The following is a 22,298-nucleotide window of genomic DNA, read 5'->3' as shown; positions in this document are numbered from 1 at the left end:
TAGCCTCGGAGATGCCCCTGAGGCTGGGCCCTCCGGGGAAAGCACGGATTCACCACCTGGCAGAACTCTGCGTGCCCCACTCGCCCGCGCCCACAGCCTGAGCCGGGGTCAGAGCGCTCGCCCACGTGCCGGGCGCTCGCTGCCGCGGACAGACCCCGCGGCGCTGCGGCCGGACCCGCCCACCTCGCGGATTGGCCACACGGGCTGGACGGTGCGCGCGCGGGAGGAGGGCTCCGGCGGGGGTCGGCGGGCGCGGGGGAGGGGACAGGAGGGGGCGGTGCAAGCGGGCCAGGCACCGCCCCCGAACGCCAGGGACCGCCCCCGCGCGGCTACACCCGCGGCGCCCACGTGCCCAGCCCGCTTTCCGCGGCGCCGCAGCCCCGGCGCTTTTCTCCGCGCGGACCAAGCGAGGCAGCAGCCGCTTCTTCAGTCTCCCCGAGTTAGCTCCAGCCGCTCGCCCGCCACCGCCTCCTCGGCGCGGACCTCGCACAGCCCAGTAAGTTGCCAAGTGTCCGGCGGCGCGGAGGGGCCGCCGGCAGGGGCGGCCTGGGCACCCGGGCCTGAGGGAAAGAGCCAAGACGGGGGCGTCCCGGGCCACGTCCAGCTGCGCGCAGCTGCTGGGAGGCCGCGCTCTGGCTCCTCGGAGACGGGGAGTTCCGGGCTGCGCCTCGACTCGCACGGTTCCAGGTGCTGGGAAAGCCGGGGGGTGGCCTAGCGCGGCGAAGCCGCGGGTCCCCGTGGCCTCTCGGGTCTCGGGGGTCCCTGGGCACCACCCCCACCGGGCGGGACAGCCAGGCCTCGCTGGCTCTACATGCTGACGGGTCCCCTGGAGGCTCTCGGGTTACCGACAGGACCCCGCTCCGAGCTCTGCAAATCCATTCACACCCTGAGCTGCCGGGAATTGGTGGGACAGGTAAAAATGGTCCGTCGTGGTGTCCGTTTGAGGGAGTTTTAAGTATATGGGTGCAGTTTTAAACCCTTTTGAGATGGGCTAGACTCTTTCAAACCTATTTCATGCCGTCTTTAGCCTTGAACTCCAAATACCATTCTTAACGTTTTAGGGACTCACTCAGCCTCCGAGTATCCGTGAACTTTGCAACTTTTCAGAGACCGCATCTTAACGATATTTACAAGAAATCCGCTCTCAGAGTTATATGAGTCGTTTGAGGTGGAAACTACCCAGATTTCAGGAGTAAAAGTTATCAGTTATCCGAACTCTCAAATATTTATGCAGAACTGCCTTCAAAACCGTTTAGGTGACTCGTTTACGCCTGGTAATAAGGTTTATCTAGTCATTTCTCAGAAACATTCATCCTTTTAACTGGGGTCTAGGGACGGGGGAGCCTGGTGGGCTGCCGTCTCTGGGGTCGCACAGAGTCGGACACAACTGAAGCGACTTAGCAGCAGCAGCAGCAGCATCGTCAGATTTTATTCAAGCAGAGCTGTCGGAATCCTGGCGGGGACTTCAGATACGAACTTAGTGTGTCTGTGACCTATACCTTAATATTTTTAATTCTTCCTCCAGGCAGTCTTTAAAACTTCTGTCACTTCTTTCCCCACCTCAGCATGAATAATAATTATTTCGTCAGGAAATTACCATCATTGGTGCCTGTGATCTTCTTCTAGAGGATGTACAGGGTAAGAATATGCTAATTTTGTGTTAATAGTTGTTTTCCCTTTTTGTAATATTAAATCCTTTTTTCTTTTAATCGCACTAAAGCTTAACATGAAATGATTTCTCAGTGCAGAAGAACATAAACATTTTTTAATTTCTCTCCTGAAAAGTTGCTATTTGGCTCCCCTGGATGACTGTGCAAGCCACATTATTTGTTAGGGTTTTTCATTTCCTTCCTTGCTCCTCATTTGTTTTCTGTTCTGTGCCTTGAGTAGGGGAACTTCATTACCTTAAGGCACTTTAATCTTTTGGGGTTTGTGCCTTAACCTTGAAGACCATGGTGTCTCCAAAGATTGAGTTTGCAGAATCCTTGGCCTCAGTTAACTTAGCCTGTCAGTAAAGCCCTTTTGATTCCAAGGTTTCTAATCATTATCGCTGGATTTAGAGGTTGGAAGGGAAGAGATGGTAGCTGTTGGAGTTCTGAAAGTCTGAAAATACTCTGGAGTTTTTTGTCTTGTATGCTCATATGTTTTTATCATTGGGACATATGTGTCTGAAGGATTTTGAAGTTCATGTTTCTTGCTTCCCACTGCAAACCTACTCACCTTCTCTGAGTGGGGGGTGGTCTCCTTTCTAGAGTGTCCACTTCATTCTCTTATCTGCCTGCCTTGAGTCATTTATCATTGTTTCTTCTGTCTCTTCTGGCCAGACATGGAGCCTTTCTATGGCCATTTCTTCTCATTTTTAGCCTTAATTTTTCAGATGGACCCTTCCTCTTAATTTCCTTTGGTGACTTCTCTATTGAGCCTAGTTTCTGTCTTCACTTCTGTTTTGTTATATTTGCTTACTGCTCTGTATATCCATATCTATCTCTCTATACATGTATGTATTTTTAAAGTGTTCAGAGCCATCTACTGGTTTTATCCTGATGCCCTTCAGTGACCAGCTTTCAGAACAGAACCTTGAAAACACCTCGTAGGTTGCTATTTGTTTTATTATTTCCCCAAACAGGATATGAATACATTGATTTCATGGACTGGCTACTTGTAGACTACTTACTGCAAATCATACATTTAGATCAAAAGCAACATTTTCAGTTGAATATATTTCTGCATATTCGCAGACTTAGTACTGTGTGTCCATTTGGCCATGTTGTCACCCAACTGAATTCCGAAAAGCTCAGTTAACTAAGATTACAGTGACAGGATGCCACTTGTCGAAATGATTTGAAAACTTAAGTGGTCAACTCATTCCTACACCTTTATCTGAATATTCAAAACCATGTAGATATAGCCTGGATAAGAAAAAGAACACAATGAAATTGATGTGTTCATTGTTTTCTGTGGTAGTAGCTTTTCATTTTACAGCCTGGCACATAACATGTGCTTCTTATTGTAGAGTGAAAGCCACTGATTTCAGTACTTTAAGAAAGGGTGTTATGTCAGTCTTCAAAGGAAAGTACTGAGTCCTACTCTGTACCAAGCCTTAGATATCCAAAAGTAATGTGTAGCTCCAATTTTGGAGGCATACTACAATCATTTTACATTCCGGAAACTCACCATTGATGGATGTTAAGAGTAATTTTTAATTTTGTTGTCATTTTATATAAAGTAACAACACCTATAAACAGATGAATTCAGTACTGTCTACACCAGAAAGCAAGCAAGGAACACATTCTCTAAAATATGAAGATGATGCTTCTTACTATTCTGTCATCAAAGTACATGTGCTTTGGTGTTTTTGTTTTGCTGGTAGTAACAAATTTGTCCCAACTCATCTTACATTGTCCTTTCATTGTCTTTCTGGCTATGTTATAAAATCTGGTATCTGTGGAAATGTTGTAGATGCTGTAGACAAAACCAAAGCAACAGTTGGGGGTTCAGCTCCACCAGGCTCTACCTAGTTGATCAGGCTCTAACTAACTGACTTAATCAGAACATGATTTATCTTTTAATTTTTTTGTCCAGTTTAGTAAAAGCTATTTTATATTAATCTGTGAAAGCAAGCAGTATGCTATTATTTGTCACGTGCTAATGGACTGTTTTAAACTTTCTGTGTTTCTGAGAATAGCCTCTGCTGCCATTAAGTTAACCTTCTCATCGGTAAATATAGTCAGTATTGACTTAAGCTTTGAGTTAATGTGTTTTTTGTTTATAAGTCTGGATTTGAACATGTGGGTCACATCTCTTCTGTTCCTATTTAGAATTTTGCTTTGGATATCTTGCCTCAGAAAAGTCTGGTTCTCTTGTTTTTCTGGGTGTGTATGAATATGAATACTTGGTTGAAAAATCTCAAAGTTTCTTACATCTAAGGTTGATGTGATGACTTAGTGCTGCAAATGTCATGTGTTTAATTTTATGCCATCTCCTTATCCCAGTAGAAAAATAAATAGATAAAGCCTACATGCCCACACCTATTCTTGTGCTGCATACTGGCACCTCTATTCAGAACTTGAGTATTATCTGGGATTCGGCAGTGAGGTGGATGAGATAAGAACATTTTATAACCTTTCTTCCGGGAGCTTGGGGGAAAAAAAAAAGCCCTGTGTTATACTCATTTTTGGAATAGTTTGTGAACAATACACAACAAAGAATTTTTATGTTCCTTGTTGATTCTTGCTAGTTTTTCCCTCAGTTGTGGGGAAAATCCTTTTCTTTCCTTAGCCCACTCTGGCTTCATCAAGGCTCCCTAAGTCTTCATACAGTCATACCTTGTACAGGGCTGTTTACACTCTCCAAGCCCACTTCCTTGCAGTGGAGACCTAGTGATCACAGTGGACAGACCTTGATGTCTCCAGGGATGCTGAATAATACTGTAATTAAGATGCTCCCATATTTAAACTGTTGCCCATCTTAATTTTTTTCCCCAGGTTTTACTGGGTCTTTCCATTTAATAACATATGCTTATCTCTTTAAGAAATCAAATATGACATAAACCTTCAAGCCCACTTTTTGTTCATTCTACTCCTTTGTGGGCAAAAAATGTTACTTGGGGTTTGTAACTTGATCTTAATTGAAAGATAAAAGCTGACTGGTTAGGGTCTTTTCTTGACTTGACTCTGATATGTAGCTGTCATCTGGTAAATGATGATAATGATGATAGTCACTAGTGGAATGAATAGTTACTATATATTGAACCATAAGGAAAGAATGGGTTCTCTTTGCATGTTCAACTTTATTTACTCCCTCAATGTGAACTTGGAGCAGATATTCAGAATGCTCTTCAATTTCTACTTTAAAAAATAATACTAAAATCTCTAGAATTCGAAATATATTTCAGTGTTGGGGATGGCAGATTATCTCTGTATCACAGGCAAAGTTTTTTTTTTTTTTTCCACAATATGTATATCCTTTGAATTGTTCTCCCCACAATCCTCATCCATCCTGTCTGGTTTCTTTAAAAAAAAAAAGTATCCACTTGGTGGGGTTTTATTTTTGTGAAACTATCATGCAAATTTTATACTTTTTAGCAATTGTATGTGCAACCAAATTACTGAATACTGGTTTGATACATAAGGATTCCCTTGGAATAGGAAATATGACTTTGATTCTGAGAATATCCTAGAAGATAATCCATTTGGAGTCTTCCACAATCGGAAGTTAGCTAATCCATTTTGGATAGGTATGTGTTACATATGGCCCAGCCCGAGAGTCTGTAGAGAAGCAAAGAATAAATCAGTGACTTGGTCCCTATTCCCTGGGCTTTGACCACCCCTGAAGGGTTAATAAGTACACACACAGTGGGAAGAGAGTGAGCCATACACAGAGCTGAAGGTATCAGGTGGAGAGATCTGTTGTAAACTTCTCTTCTTAACAGTGTGTGTTGTGATCCTGACATAGGCTGAACGCTCCGTGAATTTCAAGTACTGTTGTCTTCACCATTACCGTTACTATTATTGCTGTTAATACCACTGTCACTCTTCCTCCAGTTACTCCCTGGTGCAACGTGAGTCACTTAGTCTTGAGTTCTGGTTGAGCATTTATTTACCAAAATTTGCTTGAGGGAAAAGGCAATAATACTTAACTAAATCATTTGACAGAATTGCCTGTCATTTATTAGCCTGACACTAAAGAAAGTTGTGATCTTTAACTAAAAATTCAAACTATTCTGAGAGGTCTTAGAGGAAAATTAAAACACATAAGAAGATTATGTTTTAGGTGGAAAATTTGAAGAGTAAAATCTTTCCAAAAGAGCCGTCGAGTTAAGAACATGAGATTATCCTAACTTCTCACTTTGACAGTTGAGTTGTTCTGTTGGTTAAGCTTGCTGCATTTATGACAAACTTAATGACTTGAAAACCCATAAGGGACCTTGTCAGGAATATAAAGATCACAAGAGGCCTTCAGCCATCGCTCCCACTTTGCTTCTCCTGAAGGAGTCCCTCTGAAGTCCAGGAAAACAGTCCTTGTCTGCAGTTTGGTGTGGGTGCCAGCTTAGACTGGACGGAGGACTGATGAAAAATGCTGGTAGCTGAAGAGATACTTTTCATTTCCATGTTAGAGAGGGAAGAGTTCTTTTGTTAAAAGGAAACACATTCAATTCAGTTCCTATCATTGACCCGGAAGAAGAAAGAATGTTCTAAAAGAAATTATATAACTGAAAATATATTTATGGTCATCTTTAGCATAGCTCTTGTACTGTACAAGGAGAATTTCTATGAAGACATGGAGCTGGGTACCACTGTTTTACCTTCTGAGTTTCAGACTCTTGTGAATGTACCTTTTCCAAAAAAAATTTGATAATTGTTCTTGAGTGGCAGTGGGTGTGTGTGTTGGGGGGCAGAGAGTTGACTTACATCCTCAATCTAATAGGCAAGTCTTTACTTAAAGGAATTTTGGAGCGAATTTATTTCTCCTCGGTAAAAATCACTTCACAGAGTTTTTGTTTAATGGACCTCAAATGCTCTGAATTCCTTTAATCATAATTCTTTGTTTACAGTACACTTGGTCCTGCCTTTATAGGCTCATGTATGTCCAATAAATATTACCCATTTTAGATTGTTGGATTGGGCGATGGGTGGAAGCTCACTGTATTATGATTTTAAAATAATATATGAATAAATACAATTTTAAATTTCCCCTAAATAAATCAGTAAATAAAAATTTCACAAATGTGTCCTTTGGGTTTTTCCTTCGAGTGGAGCACATATGTACTGAATGAAATTTTCTTTTCATTCAGAAGGACAGCTTTCTTTAGACAGTGATTTTTTTTTCTCCTAAAATTCCTTTATATTCACTCTCATAATGTTTCTCATCTTTTGAAGCAAAGGGTACTTATTATTTTTGCAGGGGGCTTATAGTCCACAGAATATTGGCAATTTACTTAGGTGCTTATCCTGATAAAAATTCTCATGAAAACTTCCTGATAGGATGTTCTCTGGGAAAAGCCTGTATCCAAAAATTTCAGACTATGCTGTATAGATTTTTAATCTACTTTAATGATCATATTAAACAACATAATTTTGTACTTTATTTCCATATGCCAAGTTTTAAGTGGCCTCTTTAATTCTGTTGTGATTTGAGCAATTGTCTGGGAGACATTTTTTTCATGAGGCTGGGGTGAGCTTTGATATTCCATCTTAAGGGGTCATCAGTATTCTAGAGTGTTTGGGACACATTAGGAATTTACCTTTGTCCCAAGGCAGCCTATGCTAGAAAACAAAGGTAAGTTGACTATAATTCATCTGGCAAAGTGAGATTGCTGTTTCTATTTTTAATTTTTGACATTTTACATTGATCTAGACTTTCAGGAAGGAGTTGATAGGAGTAACAGCCTTCATCCAAGTCTAAAACCTCCTGAGAGTTTTTTCATCCCTTTGAAATTAAATGGCCCCGCTGAGTGGAGCCTGGTGGGCTGCCGTCTATGGGGTCGCACAGAGTCGGACATGACTGAAGCGACTTAGCAACAGCAGCTGAGTTTTTTAGTGAGTCTCAGCCCTTGGAGTAAGCGCTGAACATGAACTGCGTGCCGTGTGCGGATGTGTCTGAAGAGGTAGATGAGAGGCGGGCGGGGCTCCTACTTTAGTCTCTATGGAGCTTCATGGTGTTCAGAGTTACTGCTTTCCTCTCTTTGGCTTTTTAATCTGTATTACAAGGGTACATAGTCATATTTGGAGGAGAAATCCAAGGTCATATTCTTTTTTGTAGACTCATATTAATGTTTATGATGTGAGGTCCATGCTGTTTATAAGCAGACTCTGAAATATAACTGTGCAACTCCTGAAAGACCAGACAAGTGAATCAGGTGGGAGAACTAAAGCGATTCAGGTTGAAAAAGCAAAGATTACATTCACTTACTGTCTTTTCTAATGAAAGGCTTCATGACAAGTTTCATACAATTTTTCCTGAACTGTATTTGAACTGCTTACAGTTCCTTGATATATGATATGCAGAAGGAACTCTTCCTTTAATATTCTTTCAATTCTGATAATGTTTCTTCTACTTCCGTAGAAGAAAGAAGAAAGCACACACATGCATGTGAAATGCCCCTACCCCTTGAGAGTTCAAGAATCCCTGAGTTTCACCAAGTGGACACCTAGGGTTCCTGCAATCCAGACTAAGATCCCTGAAATTCAGAACCCATTTCAGCCCCTGGGAAAACTATCTTAGGAGAGTGCCTTTGGGGCATGATGGGGCATTCTCGGTCACACATTCTCCCCTTATTGATATAACATTGCTTGTGGCTGCTGAGAAAGGGCTCAGAGGTCAGGGCGGCCGTGGGGAGCTCTGAGTTGAGGAGCTTGGACAACAACCCAGGGATGACCATTCCCATGTGTACCATGGTGGAAGCAGTTCCCTGAACTTGAAGGCATACTTTGGGCTTTTAATTGTCACCAGCATCAAATTCCTCTAGAACTCTCAGAATTCTTCTCTCCAGTTCTCAAATGCACAGATTTCTGTGGACTAGGACCTATGAACCAGTAAATAAATTTGATTCTAACTTTAGCACAGATCATTGATGAGTTATAATCACAAATGGGAAGGAAAAAGAATGGATAATTGGCTTTCCCTGGTGACTCAGTGGTAAAGAATCTGCCTGCTAATGCAAAGAACACAGGTTTGATCCCTGATCTGGGAAGATTCCCTGGAGAAGGAAATGGCAACCCACTCCAGTATTCTTGCCTGAAGAACCCCATGGAGCCTGGCATGCTACAGTCCATGGGGTTGCAGAATTGGACATGACTTATCAACTGAACAACAGCAACAAGAATAATCAGTGCTCTCTTTTCTTGTCTAAAATTGTAACACCTTTAGCATGACATTTAAAATCTAACCTTATGGCTCAATATCATTCTGACATGGATCTTCTTATGGAAACATCTGGAATTTAATAAAGTTATAGTTTAATAGAACTAAAGAGGTCGTAATAAAGACAAATCACTGTTGAGCCTTGTTAGTTTTCAAAGTATAAAACAACTAACTGAAAACTTTTACTTGTTATATTTGTTTAATAAGGTGCCTATGGGTTTCCCAGGTGACTCAGTGGTAAAGAATCCGCCTGCTAGTGCAGGAGACACAGGAGATGCAGGTTCGATCCCTGGGTGGGGAAGATCCCCTGGAGAAGGAAATGGCAACCCACTCCAATATTCTTGCCTGAGGAATCCCATGGACAGAGGAGTCTGGCGGGCTACAGTCCATGGGGTCACAAAAGAGTCAGGCACAACTGAGCAATTGAGTGCATGCACATACACACACACACACACACACACACTCTCTCTCTCTCTCTCTCTCTCTCTCTCTCAATAGTAGCAAAGCAAAGTGAATACTTTTTAAGTTGGTTTCTGTATAGAAATGCTTATCTTTTGCAAAACTTGCTTTGTAAGTGGTTCAGGTCATTAATGTTTTGTTGCTAAAATCCCTCTTTTAAATGCATTACGCTTGTGACACAGTGGTTGTGTAGGCGGAGTAGGATTTGTGTGAAGTATTCATCAAGAAAATAGCACAGAGTGCATTTCCAGGCTGTGGAGAAACACCGTGGTGGGTGTTGATAACATTTGTAGTACTAGAGCTTTGAGAACATGTTCTGGGCTGGGGCCTGTTGTAAACTCTCTGAAAACTTAGAATTTCACCTTTAAAAAAAAATTAGTTTTTCATTAGATGATCATACACGATTAAGGCACAGCATCCTGGAAGTTTGGTTCTACCACTGTGAAGATGGTGAGACACTCTTGTGATAGTGAGTTTTGTATTCCATACTCTCAACTTAACGATACACTGAAAGCTGTCTTGTGGGCAGTTTCAGAAGCTTTGGAAGGAAAGCTTGGTTTCCTTTGGTTTCGTCTCCCATTCCCCCAGTCAGAGACAGTTACTGAGTTCCTTGCTCTCTGTATGTGCCAAGCACAGTGCTAGGCAGATTCAGAAGGGTAGTAAGCTCCTGAGAATGACATTTTAGAACTTTTAATAGTTTAAGAAACTGAGATCTTATGACTTGTAACTTATCTGAGGTCAAAACTGCTAGGGGCAGAGTCAAGACTTGATTTCAAGGGTTTTGACTTAATAAAAGCACTGATTTCTGTCAGGGCATCCTGCTTTCATAAAAGCAAGTCATAATCACTATAATACACTAAGGTCGTAGGAATTTTATAAATGGGGATCAAAATGCAATTTTAACTTAAAAGTTTTTATATGTTAAAATTTCTTAGAAATGAACATATTTGATAAGACATTTTAGTAATAATGATCAGTTTATGATGTGAACAGCTTTGTTAAGTAGCATATTTTAGCCCCCAAATGTAATCTTAACCTAAAAATAAAAAGACTACACAAGGGTTTTCAGCCATCTCATCATTAGGATTTTTGCCTCGTAAGTGGTACTTTTTAAACAAGTTCTGTTTGGAGTGCTGTTCTGCTATCTTAAAAAAAAAAAGCTGTTTGGATTTTTACTTTTTCTGATCATAGCTAACAGATGGTTTGCACTTAGTTCAGTGAACCAAACAAAAAAAGAACAGACTATGCATAAAATTTCTGTTGACAGTGCATTTTATCTCACTGAAACAGATCATATGAATTTTCTGAATAATGAATAGCATATTTATATTATTCTGATCTTGTTTGCTACCGAGTGCAAAAGAAGTGCGAAAGACAAACGACCTACCATTATCATTTTAAAAGTTATTCTTGTAAATTCTTTGTCTATACTTACTGCATTGCTAACTCTGTGTTTGTTCCTTGCAAAAAGAATTGTTCCAGCGACTTTGAAAGCATAAGGCACTATTTATCGCATTGAACTAGTAGACATAGTACCAGATTAATTTTTATGAATTATAAACAGTTGCAGTCTTATATTTGACTTTCTGTTGATTCGTCATCACCAGCCCTGTTCATCGTTGGGGGCTGATGCCTCTGTGTGGTGGGAAGGGTGGAGGTATTGGAGACTTCAGGCGGGTATTAGTGAAGCGGAGGTAGCTTGACTAGCGAGGGGTGCAGGGAACATGTGTAGTAGTTGGTACCAACAGTAATTGAAAGTTCAAGACCCTTCTGTTTCAGGAATGGGCCTTTATTTCATCACCTGTGATTTTAATTCATTACATATCTGACCAGAGAAAGTTTGAGCTATGTAATTTCACTTTGTATGAATGAATCAGAATTCAGACTATTTGCAAGAATTGGAAGAAAAGTGCTCATTTTATTGAATTAAGTATAATTTCTGTTGAGTGAAATGAGTGCAAAAATCTTACTTTTTTGCACTCCGCAAAATGATGTGGGTAGAAAAATGTTTTAAGGCAGAGAAGAATCATTTTTCTCTAGTATTCTATCCAACAAAACATGTACTGCAGTTATTTCTTGAAATGGATTTTCCATGGTGTCTTTAAAGGCATAATATACAGCATTGCTGGTTTTAGTAAGTCTTGAGATTCTAGCTCAGAAGAAGCCTACATATTTCATTTTAAGCAGAACCATGCCTAACCATTCCGCACAGGTGTGTGTGTAAGAGTGAGCTGGAGATTATACATGTGCAGACATTGCTGCAGGAAAATAAAAATTTCCTAACTGGCATCATAAATGACAGATGTTCATATTTAAAAGCAAAACATTGAGACTATCTATAAGTGGAGAAAACATTCAGCATTTTGTCATTAATGACTGAATCCCCAGTACATCTATATAACAGCATAGTTCAGAAAGGAAAATCCCAAGCTTGTCTCAACCCACAGAGAGTATGTAAATATCAAAAACACATAATAGTATTGGTTCTTCCCTGCAAGAGTATGTGAGCTGTCCTTGTAGGACTACTTGGGAGCAGAGCAGCTGTGCACATCTGTGAGGCACCCTTGACCTCACAGGGTCTCCCGTTGATTGGGTCCCAATTCCCCAGGTCCAAGCGTGTAATACAAATGAGTAAAACAGGTTAGTGCAGCATAGTAAGGAATGATTAAAAACTGTGGTGAACTAGAGAGCAGTCAATTTTAAAAACACTACATACCCCAAGACATGCATTGGGAGCTGGGAAGACTGACTGATAAAACAGAAAGAACCAAGCAACAGAGGAATGGATAGGGAAGATGTGTCGTGTATACAGTGGAGTATTATTCAGCCATAAAAAAGAACAAAATAATGACATTTGCAGCAACATGGATGGACGTAGAGATTGCCTAGTACCGAGTGAAGTAAGTCAGACAAAAGGACAAATATCATGTAATATCACTTATATGTGGAATCTAAAAAAAAAATGGTACAAATGAACTGGCTTACAAAACAGAAATAGTGTCGCAGATGTAGAAAACAAATGTGGTTACCAAGGGAGGAAGGGCGGGGAGGGATAAACTGGGAGATTGGGATTGACATATATACGCATATGCACTACACTACAGATGAAATAATGACCTGCTGTATAGCACAAGCAACTCTGTTCAGTACTCTGTAATGACCTGTATGGGAAAGGAATCTGAAAAAGAGTGGCTATATGTATATGTACAACCAATTGCTCTGCTACAGCAGAAGCTAACACAACATTGTAAATCAACTGTACTCCAATAAAAATTATTTTTAAAAAGTCAAAAGGCAAAAAGAACTGAGCAGAGTTGCTGACCTTGTGAGAACGTTGCATTGTGGAATGAGACTGCAGCCCAGTAAACCCATATTTGTATTGTAGATCTCTTTAAATATGTCAGAACATTGGCATGTATAGCAATTCCAAATCTATTTTCCTTTCTTAAAGAGACACATAGAAAGAGAAATACTGGGAAATATTCATATAGCAGCTATTGATGGGACTTGATTCCCTGCAACTGTCTGATTCTGGAATGACCTACATTTTTAGGTTTTCCACATTTTCCTATTCTCTTAAAGATACTTGGAGTGGAAGCAAAACTCAGGGGTTGAATGTCCTTTCCCTGTTTCTTGGATCTCATATTCATCTCTTAGGCTTGCTTCACTATCCTTTCATTCAGTCAAAAATATTCAACTGAAAACTGTCAACTAAAGCCTCATCTCCAAACAGATTCTATTGATATTTTTTTCAAATTATGAATCACAGCTTCCTTAAATCTTGGGAGCATAACAGTAATAAGGATAAAGATAGTGGAGACTGATAAATTTTGCTGGCATGAGAAAGAAAAAAAAAATCTTCTGTTTGTGTGTGATCTGAATATTCCCAGCATTTACTATTGTGATTTTCTGGGCAAAGTATGTGCAGGATAGAGCTCTTCTAGTCTTGTGGAAGATTGCCTTATATATGATAGGTAGTTACATTGGTTGACGTTGTATTACTTGCTACTTGGAATGAAATGTTCCATATAGGAGTACAAGGGGGAGGGGAGAGAAAGAGGAATTGCAGTTGTTAATGCAAAAATAGATTTGTTGTACATAGTGAACCTTTAAACTTAAGAGTTTACCAAATCAATAGTTATTTGATCTGAATAATGGATATGTAATGCTGTAATTGGACTCATCGGAAAAGACCCTGGGAAAGATTGAAGGCAGGAGGAGACGGCGACGGCAGAGGATAAGATGGTTGGATGACATCACTCAATGCACATGAGTTTGAGCAAACTCTGGGAGTTGGGGATGGACAGGGAAGCCCGGTGTGCTGCAGTCCACGGGGTCGCAATGAGTTGGACACAACTGAGCGCCTGAACAACAATGCTGTCATACCCCATCTCTATCATGAGGATATGCCTTGTGGCTTTTTTTTTTTTTTCTAGTCGTTGTGAACTTACATGATTATCACTTTTTTAGAAGGTGAGGTTTGTGGGAGGTTTGTGGCAAGATGGACTTTGGTATAAAATAACTACCTTTTATCTGACTATTGGTTTATACCTATGCATAAAATTATGAGAAACTTAATCAGTCACAAAAAAAGAAATTATATCGTTTAATAATAGAACCTGAGTTGGCAGACCAAGTAATTTAGCTAACACCCTTTTAACTAAACCTGATTCCCCACATTTCTGAATCATTCTGAATCATGTGTCCTCTGTTTAAAATGACAGTAACCTGACACCTTTCTTGGAAGGCAGCTGCTAATGTGTAGCAACACTGTTAGGTAGGGAGTGCTGCCTGGTATTGGGTAGTGTCTTACTCTTTTTATTGTTGCTGTTTAGTCGCTCAGTCATGCAACTGAGCGGCCCCATGGACTGTAACCCACCAGGCTCCTCTGTCCATGGGATTCTCCAGGCAAGAATACTGGAGTGGGTTGCCATTTCCTTCTCCAGGGCATCTTCCTGACTCAGGGATCAAACCCGCATTTCCTGCATTGATAGCAGATTCCACTGAGCCACCACGGAAGCCAGCACACTTTTTACAGTATATCCTTTATTTGTAGTTTTGTCTTCTATTATAATATGGATAGAGTCCTTGTCTTCTTACACATAGCCAGTCACATATTTGAAGAAAGTTATCATCTCTTCTCTAAGACTCCCCACCACAAGAATGAAAAAAAGGAAAATGTGGAAATATGACCAACTTATATTTCTAAAGCTCTTTGCCCAAAGCTTTTCTTGTACTTAAACTTTATATCACTTCTGTAACATCTGTTTCCAAGATGGGATGACTGAGAATCCAGGGACTTGCCCAGATAATGGCTGGTAACTCTCAGAATTAACTGGCTACACTCAGAGCAGAGTTCCCTCTCTGGGACCCCTCTCCATCCCTGCTTATCATGGCTCAACACCTGCAGTGCTTCTAAGTCCCTTCAAGTCATGACATGGTTTCCCGAGCCCTCACCCTATCCTGGTCGCTCTTCACTGGATGTACTCGGTCAGCATTCAAGAAAAGGATGGTGGCCACAGCCAAGTATCCATCCGTTCAGGAAATACTTGAGTGACTGCTTTGCGCCAGGCATTCCCTAGGCATTTGGGGGTACACCAGTAAACAAAGCAGTCAAATGAAATTCTTGCCCCCATGAAGCTTATCTTCTGAGAGTTTCCATCCGGAGTCAGGCCCCTGCCACCACAACCAGCAGCCAAGAGGAGTTTGAAACAGGGGACTGGAGAATTGGAGTAGCTGGTTCTGAGCTCTTAAGAAGTAAAATGGGAATTCTGTTGTTGTTCAGTCACTCAGTCATTTCTGACTCTGCGACCCCATGGACTGTAGCACACCAGGCTTTCCTGCCCGTCACCATCTCCTGGAGCTCACCCAAACTCATGTCTGTTGAGTTGATGATGCTGTTCAGCCATCTCATCCTCTGTCACCCCCTTCGCCTCAGGCCTTCAGTCTTTTCAGCATCGGGGTCTTTTCCAATGAGTTGGCTCTTCGCATCAGGTGGCCAAAGTATTGGAGCTTCAGCTTCAGCATCAGTCCTTCCAACAAATATTCAGGGTTGATTTCCTTTAGAATTGACTGGTTTGATCTCCTTGCTGTCCAAAGGACTCTTAAGAGTCTTCTCCAGCACGGTTTGAAAGCATCAACTCTTAGGCACCTTCTTTATGGTCCAACTCTCAAACATCTGTACATGACTACTGGAAAAACCTATATGAAAACTTAAAATGATGTATTAAATAAGAATTATGGTATCTCTGCTTGTGTCTCCCTTTCCATGCCTTCAAACAGATTCCTTCTGTGGACTGAGAAAATAATGTTGGCTTCTACTGAATTATACCAATTTATTTCCAGGCACAAAATGAGACCACAGAACAACTTTTGGTAATAGGAGAGAAAGGCCTCTGATATTATCAGAAGCCAGTTGAAATAAAATCTAAGCAAAGTGAAAACATGAAAGATGTGATTTGCAGGGCCTAAGACTTTATTTGTTCTGGGATATGTTTTGAATTCAGACATATGAGAAGAACTAAAGATCTTAAGATATTTGAGAACCTAAGAGATGGATAAGGAATGAACCAGATAAATTGCAAAATGAATACAATGTTTCAGCAACTGTTGCATGTTTTTATAAAAATCATAAAATTTGCAGGAAGCCTTTTTTTATGGGATTGTTTGAACTTTTTGTAGCTAGAAGTAATGAGTTTTACTATATGTTAGAATTTAAATACAGACATAAGTTATGATACGTCTCTGGTTCATCGGTCCTTGTAAAATGTCCCCAATGCTTAAATTTTAATAACTATTACAGTTTCAATCTTAAGGTAGTAGTGGTTCATGAATTTGGAAGGTTAAATGCTACTGGAGATGAGATGAGATTTTAAAATTCCAAAGCCTGCCAGATACATTTTTGATATCTGGGTGATGCCCTTCATCATGGGCTGGGTCTTAACTTAGATGGTCTGCCAGGAGCCTGGGAGCAGCTGGAATCTTGCATTTCTTCATACGCTGCTGCTGCTAAGGCGCTTCAGTCGTGTCCGACTCTGTGTGACCCCATAGACGGCAGCCCACTAGGCTTCTCTGTCCCTGGGATTCTCCAGGCAAGAATACTGGAGTGGGTTGCCATTTCCTTCTCCAAGGTGTGAAAGTGAAATGTGAAAGTGAAGTCACTCAGTTGTGCCCGACTCTTAGCGACCCCGTGGACTGCAGCCTACCAGGCTCCTCCGTCCATGGGATTTTCCAGGCAAGAGTACTGGAGTGAGTTGCCATTGCCTTCTCCGATTTCTTCATATAGAAGTGGTTATATGGCAGAGAAAAGAACGGGCATGAGCTTTGGAGCTATGCAGAACTTGGCTTCATATCTAGCTCTGTGATTTTGAGCAAGTTCCTTAACACCTCTGAGCCTCAGTCTCATCACCTGTGAATGGGACAGCGTTTCCTCTGAGGTGGTCATGAGGATTAAATAATGTATGTCAAGTGCCCAGAACATAATAGAGCAATGAATGACCCCAATTATTACTTTTTATTTTCATTTCCCAGAGCCTGTGGTAAATGGCCTTGCTTATAAATGAAGTCCTTATTCAATGGTTTTTTGTTTTTTGTTTTTCTCTCTCCAGAGAATAGTCTCGAGTATTTACTCCTTTTTTTTTCTTTTTCCCCTGCAAGGGGAAAACTAAACTAAAGGAGCAGTATCCCCTAGCTCTGTCGATTATGCGGTTCTCTTCAGCAAGCTATCTTGAGCTGCATGATGTAATTGTTAGCTAACCTTGGCTTTTAACCAAGCTGTGGCGACAAGTTTCTTTCCTTAAGGCATGCTCTAGATAGTATTTCATCTCAGTTTAGAATGTGTACTTCATAACTGGACTATTTGTTGGCAGGGAACTGCCTGTGCTTCACTGCAGGACATGTTGGTGAGCTCTTTGCTTGTCCAAGCAGCGTCTCCTCCGTGCAGGAGACAGAGAGCATGGGAACTCTGAGCTCCGAAAGGAAGACACGCTTCACACTTGTCTCCATAGGTGGCACAAAGCTGCCAAAACTTCAGCAGCGATAACAAAACAGAAACATTGTGAGACTTTATTCCTTTGCTTCTGAAAGGCTCATGCCTATAGTATATCTTACTGTGGAGAGTCAGACTTGATTTAGTGGCCTGACTTTGCTCCATGCTAGCGGATACTTCACCTCTCTAAACTTTGGTTTTCTCAACAGAAATTACTTTCACCTCAGAAAAGTAAACATATTTTAGCATCTTTTTCAGTTCAAGCGTGTGTGGTAATTCCCAAAGGGGTTATGTGATGACACACAAAGTTTCTGCCTCGCAGGCTTATCAAATGCATATGTGTCAGGGGTGGTGTGAGAAGCCAAATACATGTAGTGCACCAATCCGGGGCATAGATGAGGAATGCCGTCCAGAGACATGGATGTGTCAGCAGACCTTAGTGGGCTTTTGAAAGAGGGGCCTCTTCTGCTTGAGGGAATCATGAGGAAGTTTTATGAGGAAGACAGGATTTGAAAAGGATCTTGAGAAAGGAGTAAAGGGATATGTATTGGGTTGGCCAAAAATGCTCATTCGGGATTTTCATAAGATGTTACAGAAAAATCCAAACAAACTTTTTAACCAACCCAATACAAACAGAGATTGAGGCTTGAAAGGCATTCTTGATGGGGAAACAGCAAAGAACTCTGAAAAGTGTGAGATCTCTTGGCAAAAGAGCACACACTTCTCTTTGACCAAAGATAGAATGTAAGGGAATGGGAGGGCGGCAGGAAGGGACAGAGAAGAGGAATAATAGTGATAGCGCACAGTTATTGAGCACCTACTGTGTGCCAGGCACTGATTTAATCCTAAAGAAGAGAAGGATGGAAATGCAGATTGGGTCATAGTTTGGACTGTGGATGATGAGATAAAGAGTTTGTAATTTGGTTGGAAGTGAGGTGTCTGAATTGCAGGAAGGAATAATTGAGCTCCTGTGAAGTGAGAACCATGAATGAACTGAGGTTATAGCAATAAGAAGGGTGTTCACAGAAATTTTTAATTGAGGTGACCAAGCGTATTGGAAGTCCCCCACTACAAAAAGAAATGAAGTCGCCATAGGCAGTAGTGTTAGTGTTTTCTTATTTGTAAATTCCAGGTCTTTGAAAAAAGACGATATATTCTAGAGTATTATGTTAGTTTATTTTATACTCCATTGTTGATTTGTGACCACAGAAGTGCTATCTAAAAATTTACAGTATCTTAAAAGCAAATCAATTCTGTTACCCTCTTTAAGGTTACTTAAATTTTTAACCTGGAGTCAAAATGCATGTTACCGAAATGACCCACTGTAAACCCATTTCAGGCTTAGCATTTTTTAGGTACAATTTAATTTTGAAAGAAAACGCATAGTACATGATGGTATTTACTCTTCCTAGTTTGTTGACATTATTGATTAGGCTAATATATGCTAGGTAACTACATTTTTCCCCTCTTTATCTTTTTTTTGTACTCCTTGAGCTTTTTACAGTCCTTACCTTCTAGGAAAAACATACTCCAAATATGAAATTGTGTCATTTTGATAGAGGGAGGCTGAAAACATATTTACAACTTCAGAAAAAGTGCAGAGAATCCTTATAGAATTTAGGCAAGATTTGACTTGCTTTCTGCTTCTCCGCACACACAGAAGAGCTTGTGAATGGCCCGTGTTTGTTCTCTGTGATTGACAGGAAAGCAGGACTGGAAATAGTTCACACCAGATTAATTTGTCAGGATGGGGATTGTTTCTTGACGGTTCACTCTAGGCATGCTGTTTCCCTCCTGTTAGCTTTGTCACCTTCTTGGTTAAGGACTCACACCGAGGGAATTCTGCTGTCGGACCCCTAAAGAATCGCCACCCATCCAGGGGTCCCAAGACCCTGGGCCAGACCTGCTCACTGAGAAGACAGCCCAGAGGTGACGCCAGGGGAACCAAGGGCCTCTCTCCGGCTCTCTGGCAGCACAGCTCTCGTTACCAGAGGGTGCTGGGAGACGTTTGGCTGAGGAGGAAGGCTCGAGGAGAAGCCTTGAAGCAAGCCCAGCTTTTTTACTTTGTGTCCCTGCCCAGAATGATGCATGGGCTAGCGGGTAGCCAATTAGGAAAGGTCAAAATGAAACCCACATGTGAGGGCGCGTTTCTTAATGCTTTCATTTCCCCCCTTTCTGCTGGGGCCTTCTTTCAGGAGATAGGACCCAGTGGCCATGCGCAGGGAAATTGTGTTTGGAATTCCTTTTAACTGAAGCTACAGAATATCATTGAGACTGTGCCCTAAAGACTGTTGTGGTGGTAGCAACACAACCTCTTGGGCAAGGGGATGCAAATGATCCAGGGTCTGCTGGGGCCCCGAGAGATGAGAAGCCTTGCTGGCCGCAGAGAAGCAGGGCTGAGCCTGTGTGCTGGGACTGAGTGCTCTCTGCGCTCCTTTGACACCCTGGTAGCTGGTCAGGAGGGGGCAGAATCCTTACCCTGTCCTACCGTATTTTCTCAGATGTTTGTCTTCAACACCTCCTGTTATTACCTGGGCGCACACACGGACACCTGAAATAAAGACTAGGTTCTCGGCTTCGCAGAGCCACAGGATGCCACTAGGAACAAGCTCTTGGCGTATGTGTTAAGTTGTCCTGTGCTTACTTGGCTGTGTACAGCAATAGCATTTTATTGGAAGTGGAAAAATTACCAAAAATTATTGATCGGGGCAAGGATCAAAGATGACTCAGAAGTAGACTCTCTCCCTGCACCTAGATAAAGTTGTGACCCAGCATGGAACCATGTTTCTGTGTATTCCCCGCCCCCGTATTTTTGCTCCATTTATGTTATTATCCTTTCAGCCCACCAGAGAAGTTTGCTTTAATTTTTCAAGCTGAATAATATCCTTCACTGAGTGCTTTCAATGTGCTAGGCCCTTGGTCTGCTCCATTAGAAATAATATTTTGGTTAGAAGCATTTCTCTATTTGAAGAAAAGGGAAATGTTTAGAAGTCTTTTTAAAAGCCAAATAAACAGACTCTAGAAAATGAAACAAGAAAGTGGCCCAAAATTGTGGTTGTTAGTATTTGTTGCATTTTTTTTTTCCTAATGCCTCAGTAAATTATCTTTACACCCACAGAAAGCTGTCCTAGACAAAGGACACTACACAGATATGAGTTTGGAGAACTGTGGGAGTGTGGCAAATCTGGAGGGAGGCACAAGTGATAATCCAGAAAGATTTGTTTGCCAGATTTAACTTGTCAATGAACTGCTTACCTTCAAATGATCGCGGTAGAATCCTGCATTCTGTGTGCTCTGGTAGCGACTGAGTGCGTGTGAGCTTGTGTTCAGAGGACATTAAGCAACTGGATGGTGTGAGGGCTGAAGATGATGAAACATTTTGCTGGTTGCAAACAGCGACCTTCCCGAAAGCAGGATCGTTGGAACCTTCCTGTGAAAGATTCTTAAACAAACTTGGTCTTTGTTAACGTTAGATAAATAAAATAGAGAAGCTGAGTAGTACAAGTTTAAGGAATTCAAGAATTTGCACAAGCTCTACTTTTTGGGAATATTCATAAAATGTTTGTCTTTTGGTGACATGGAAATCATTTGCTTAAACCTTAGAACATTCCCTAATGACCATCTAGCAGACTCCGTCTATGTATTTAAAAGTCAGATTTATAAATACTCAAGAGAAAATATGAAAACAATTTCATGGACTGTGCTGCTTAATTGCCCAGACATGTCTGACTCTTTGTGACCCCCTGGATGGTAGCCCACCAGGCTCCTCTGTCCATGGGATTTTCCAAGTAAGGATACTGGAGCGGGTTGCTATTTCTTTCTCCAGGTGATCTCCCTGACCCAGGGATCGAACCTATGTCTCCTGCATTGGCAGGTGGGTTCTTTACCACTGAGCCACCTGGGATGTCCCATGGCCTGTATGTAACCCTAACAGATAATACTATTTAGAAAGAAGGAAATGCAAATAGAGTTGTGCCTCTATACTTACGAATGCTGAACCCAAGAACAGGGACCCTGTGAATATGCAGGGTAGGTTATAGGACTCATGTATCTGTGGATTTGGGTAGCTGTGGCTGGTCCTGGAACCAATCTCCTGAGGATACCTATGCACAACTGTACAATCAAAACCCTAGTCAGACCATGAATACTCAAGAGTGAGGACCGAGAAGGGCACACAGCAGGAAGGTTCACGGTGATTGTTGCAGGAGTCCGAGGGGCTCAGACTTCAAAGATGGGAGAAAAACCTATGAATCTGTGGAAAAGAGCCCAGGAACATTTGAGCTGAATCTTTATGAAATATTTAATCAGGAAGGAGAAGAAAAGCAGACCTTGGAGTGGTAGCAGTAGATGACTGAGGGAAGGCAGAGGTGCTTTTGTGTTCAGGAGAAAGTTGGCTTTCTGAGAAGAAAAGAAGATAGATACCCAAAAAGAAGCTGAGGCCCAAGTGGGTAAGAAAGAATGCAGCTGCTTTAAACTAGCTCACAAAAAAGCAACAACAAAAAGTAGCTCACAGTTTCAGACCTTGATGAGTCACATCTTGCAGTATTAAAATAATTTGTAGATATGAGTCTGGAGTGATCATCTGTCATCTTGGAGGCACCCTGTACTCCAAGAAAGGGAGCACACAAAGGAAAGAACCAGTAACCCTTGTCTTCAAAACAGAGACCAGTGCAGATCCTGGAAACCACAGATCAGGGAGCTGGATACAGTCCATCAGCGAAATTCTAGGACTGTGTGGTGCATTCTTGGAGAAAAAGTGACCACTTCCCAAAAAGCATCGTGAGTTCACCAAGAACAGTTATGCCTAACAAACTCCATACCCACTTTTTAACTTGTTATGAGAATGGTGGATTTTAAAAGTTTAAGCATGATAATTAGCATTTTGGCAAAGCATTGAATATCATGTGTTGTGATAACCTTGGGCTAAGCTGGAGAGAAATGTGGATCTCTAGCTGTTTGCACAGTATACTGAAATTGTTGCTGAGTGGGT

The 22,298-nt window shown here is 41.4% G+C and overlaps 1 protein-coding gene across 6 annotated transcripts in view; it reads left to right on the top strand.

Moving 5' to 3' along the window:
• Positions 1 to 312: 312 nt before the first annotated feature.
• Positions 313 to 22,298, top strand: part of SLC7A2 (solute carrier family 7 member 2) — a 71,883-nt gene continuing 49,897 nt past the window's right edge. For 2 of the 6 annotated variants that reach the window (XR_015156299.1, XM_086380649.1), the window contains exon 1: positions 683 to 913. Coding sequence is in view for 2 of the 6 variants with exons in the window: in XM_086380649.1 (XP_086236775.1) it covers positions 812 to 913 (102 nt within the window). In the remaining 4 variants the exon portion in view is untranslated. Of the gene's footprint in view, positions 497 to 534; positions 914 to 22,298 lie in introns of those variants that run through there. The other 4 variants (XM_086380651.1, XM_086380652.1, XM_086380650.1 and 1 more) reach the window with 4 other exon arrangements.

The sequence above is a fragment of the Bos grunniens genome, chromosome 27 (assembly GCF_055505025.1).
Source record: "Bos grunniens cultivar Pamir isolate PY7600 chromosome 27, Bosgru_T2T1.0, whole genome shotgun sequence".
In the NCBI taxonomy this organism is placed as follows: Eukaryota; Metazoa; Chordata; class Mammalia; order Artiodactyla; family Bovidae; genus Bos; species Bos grunniens.
Note: the sequence above shows the minus strand (reverse complement) of the source record. Positions and strands in the feature narration are given on the sequence as shown.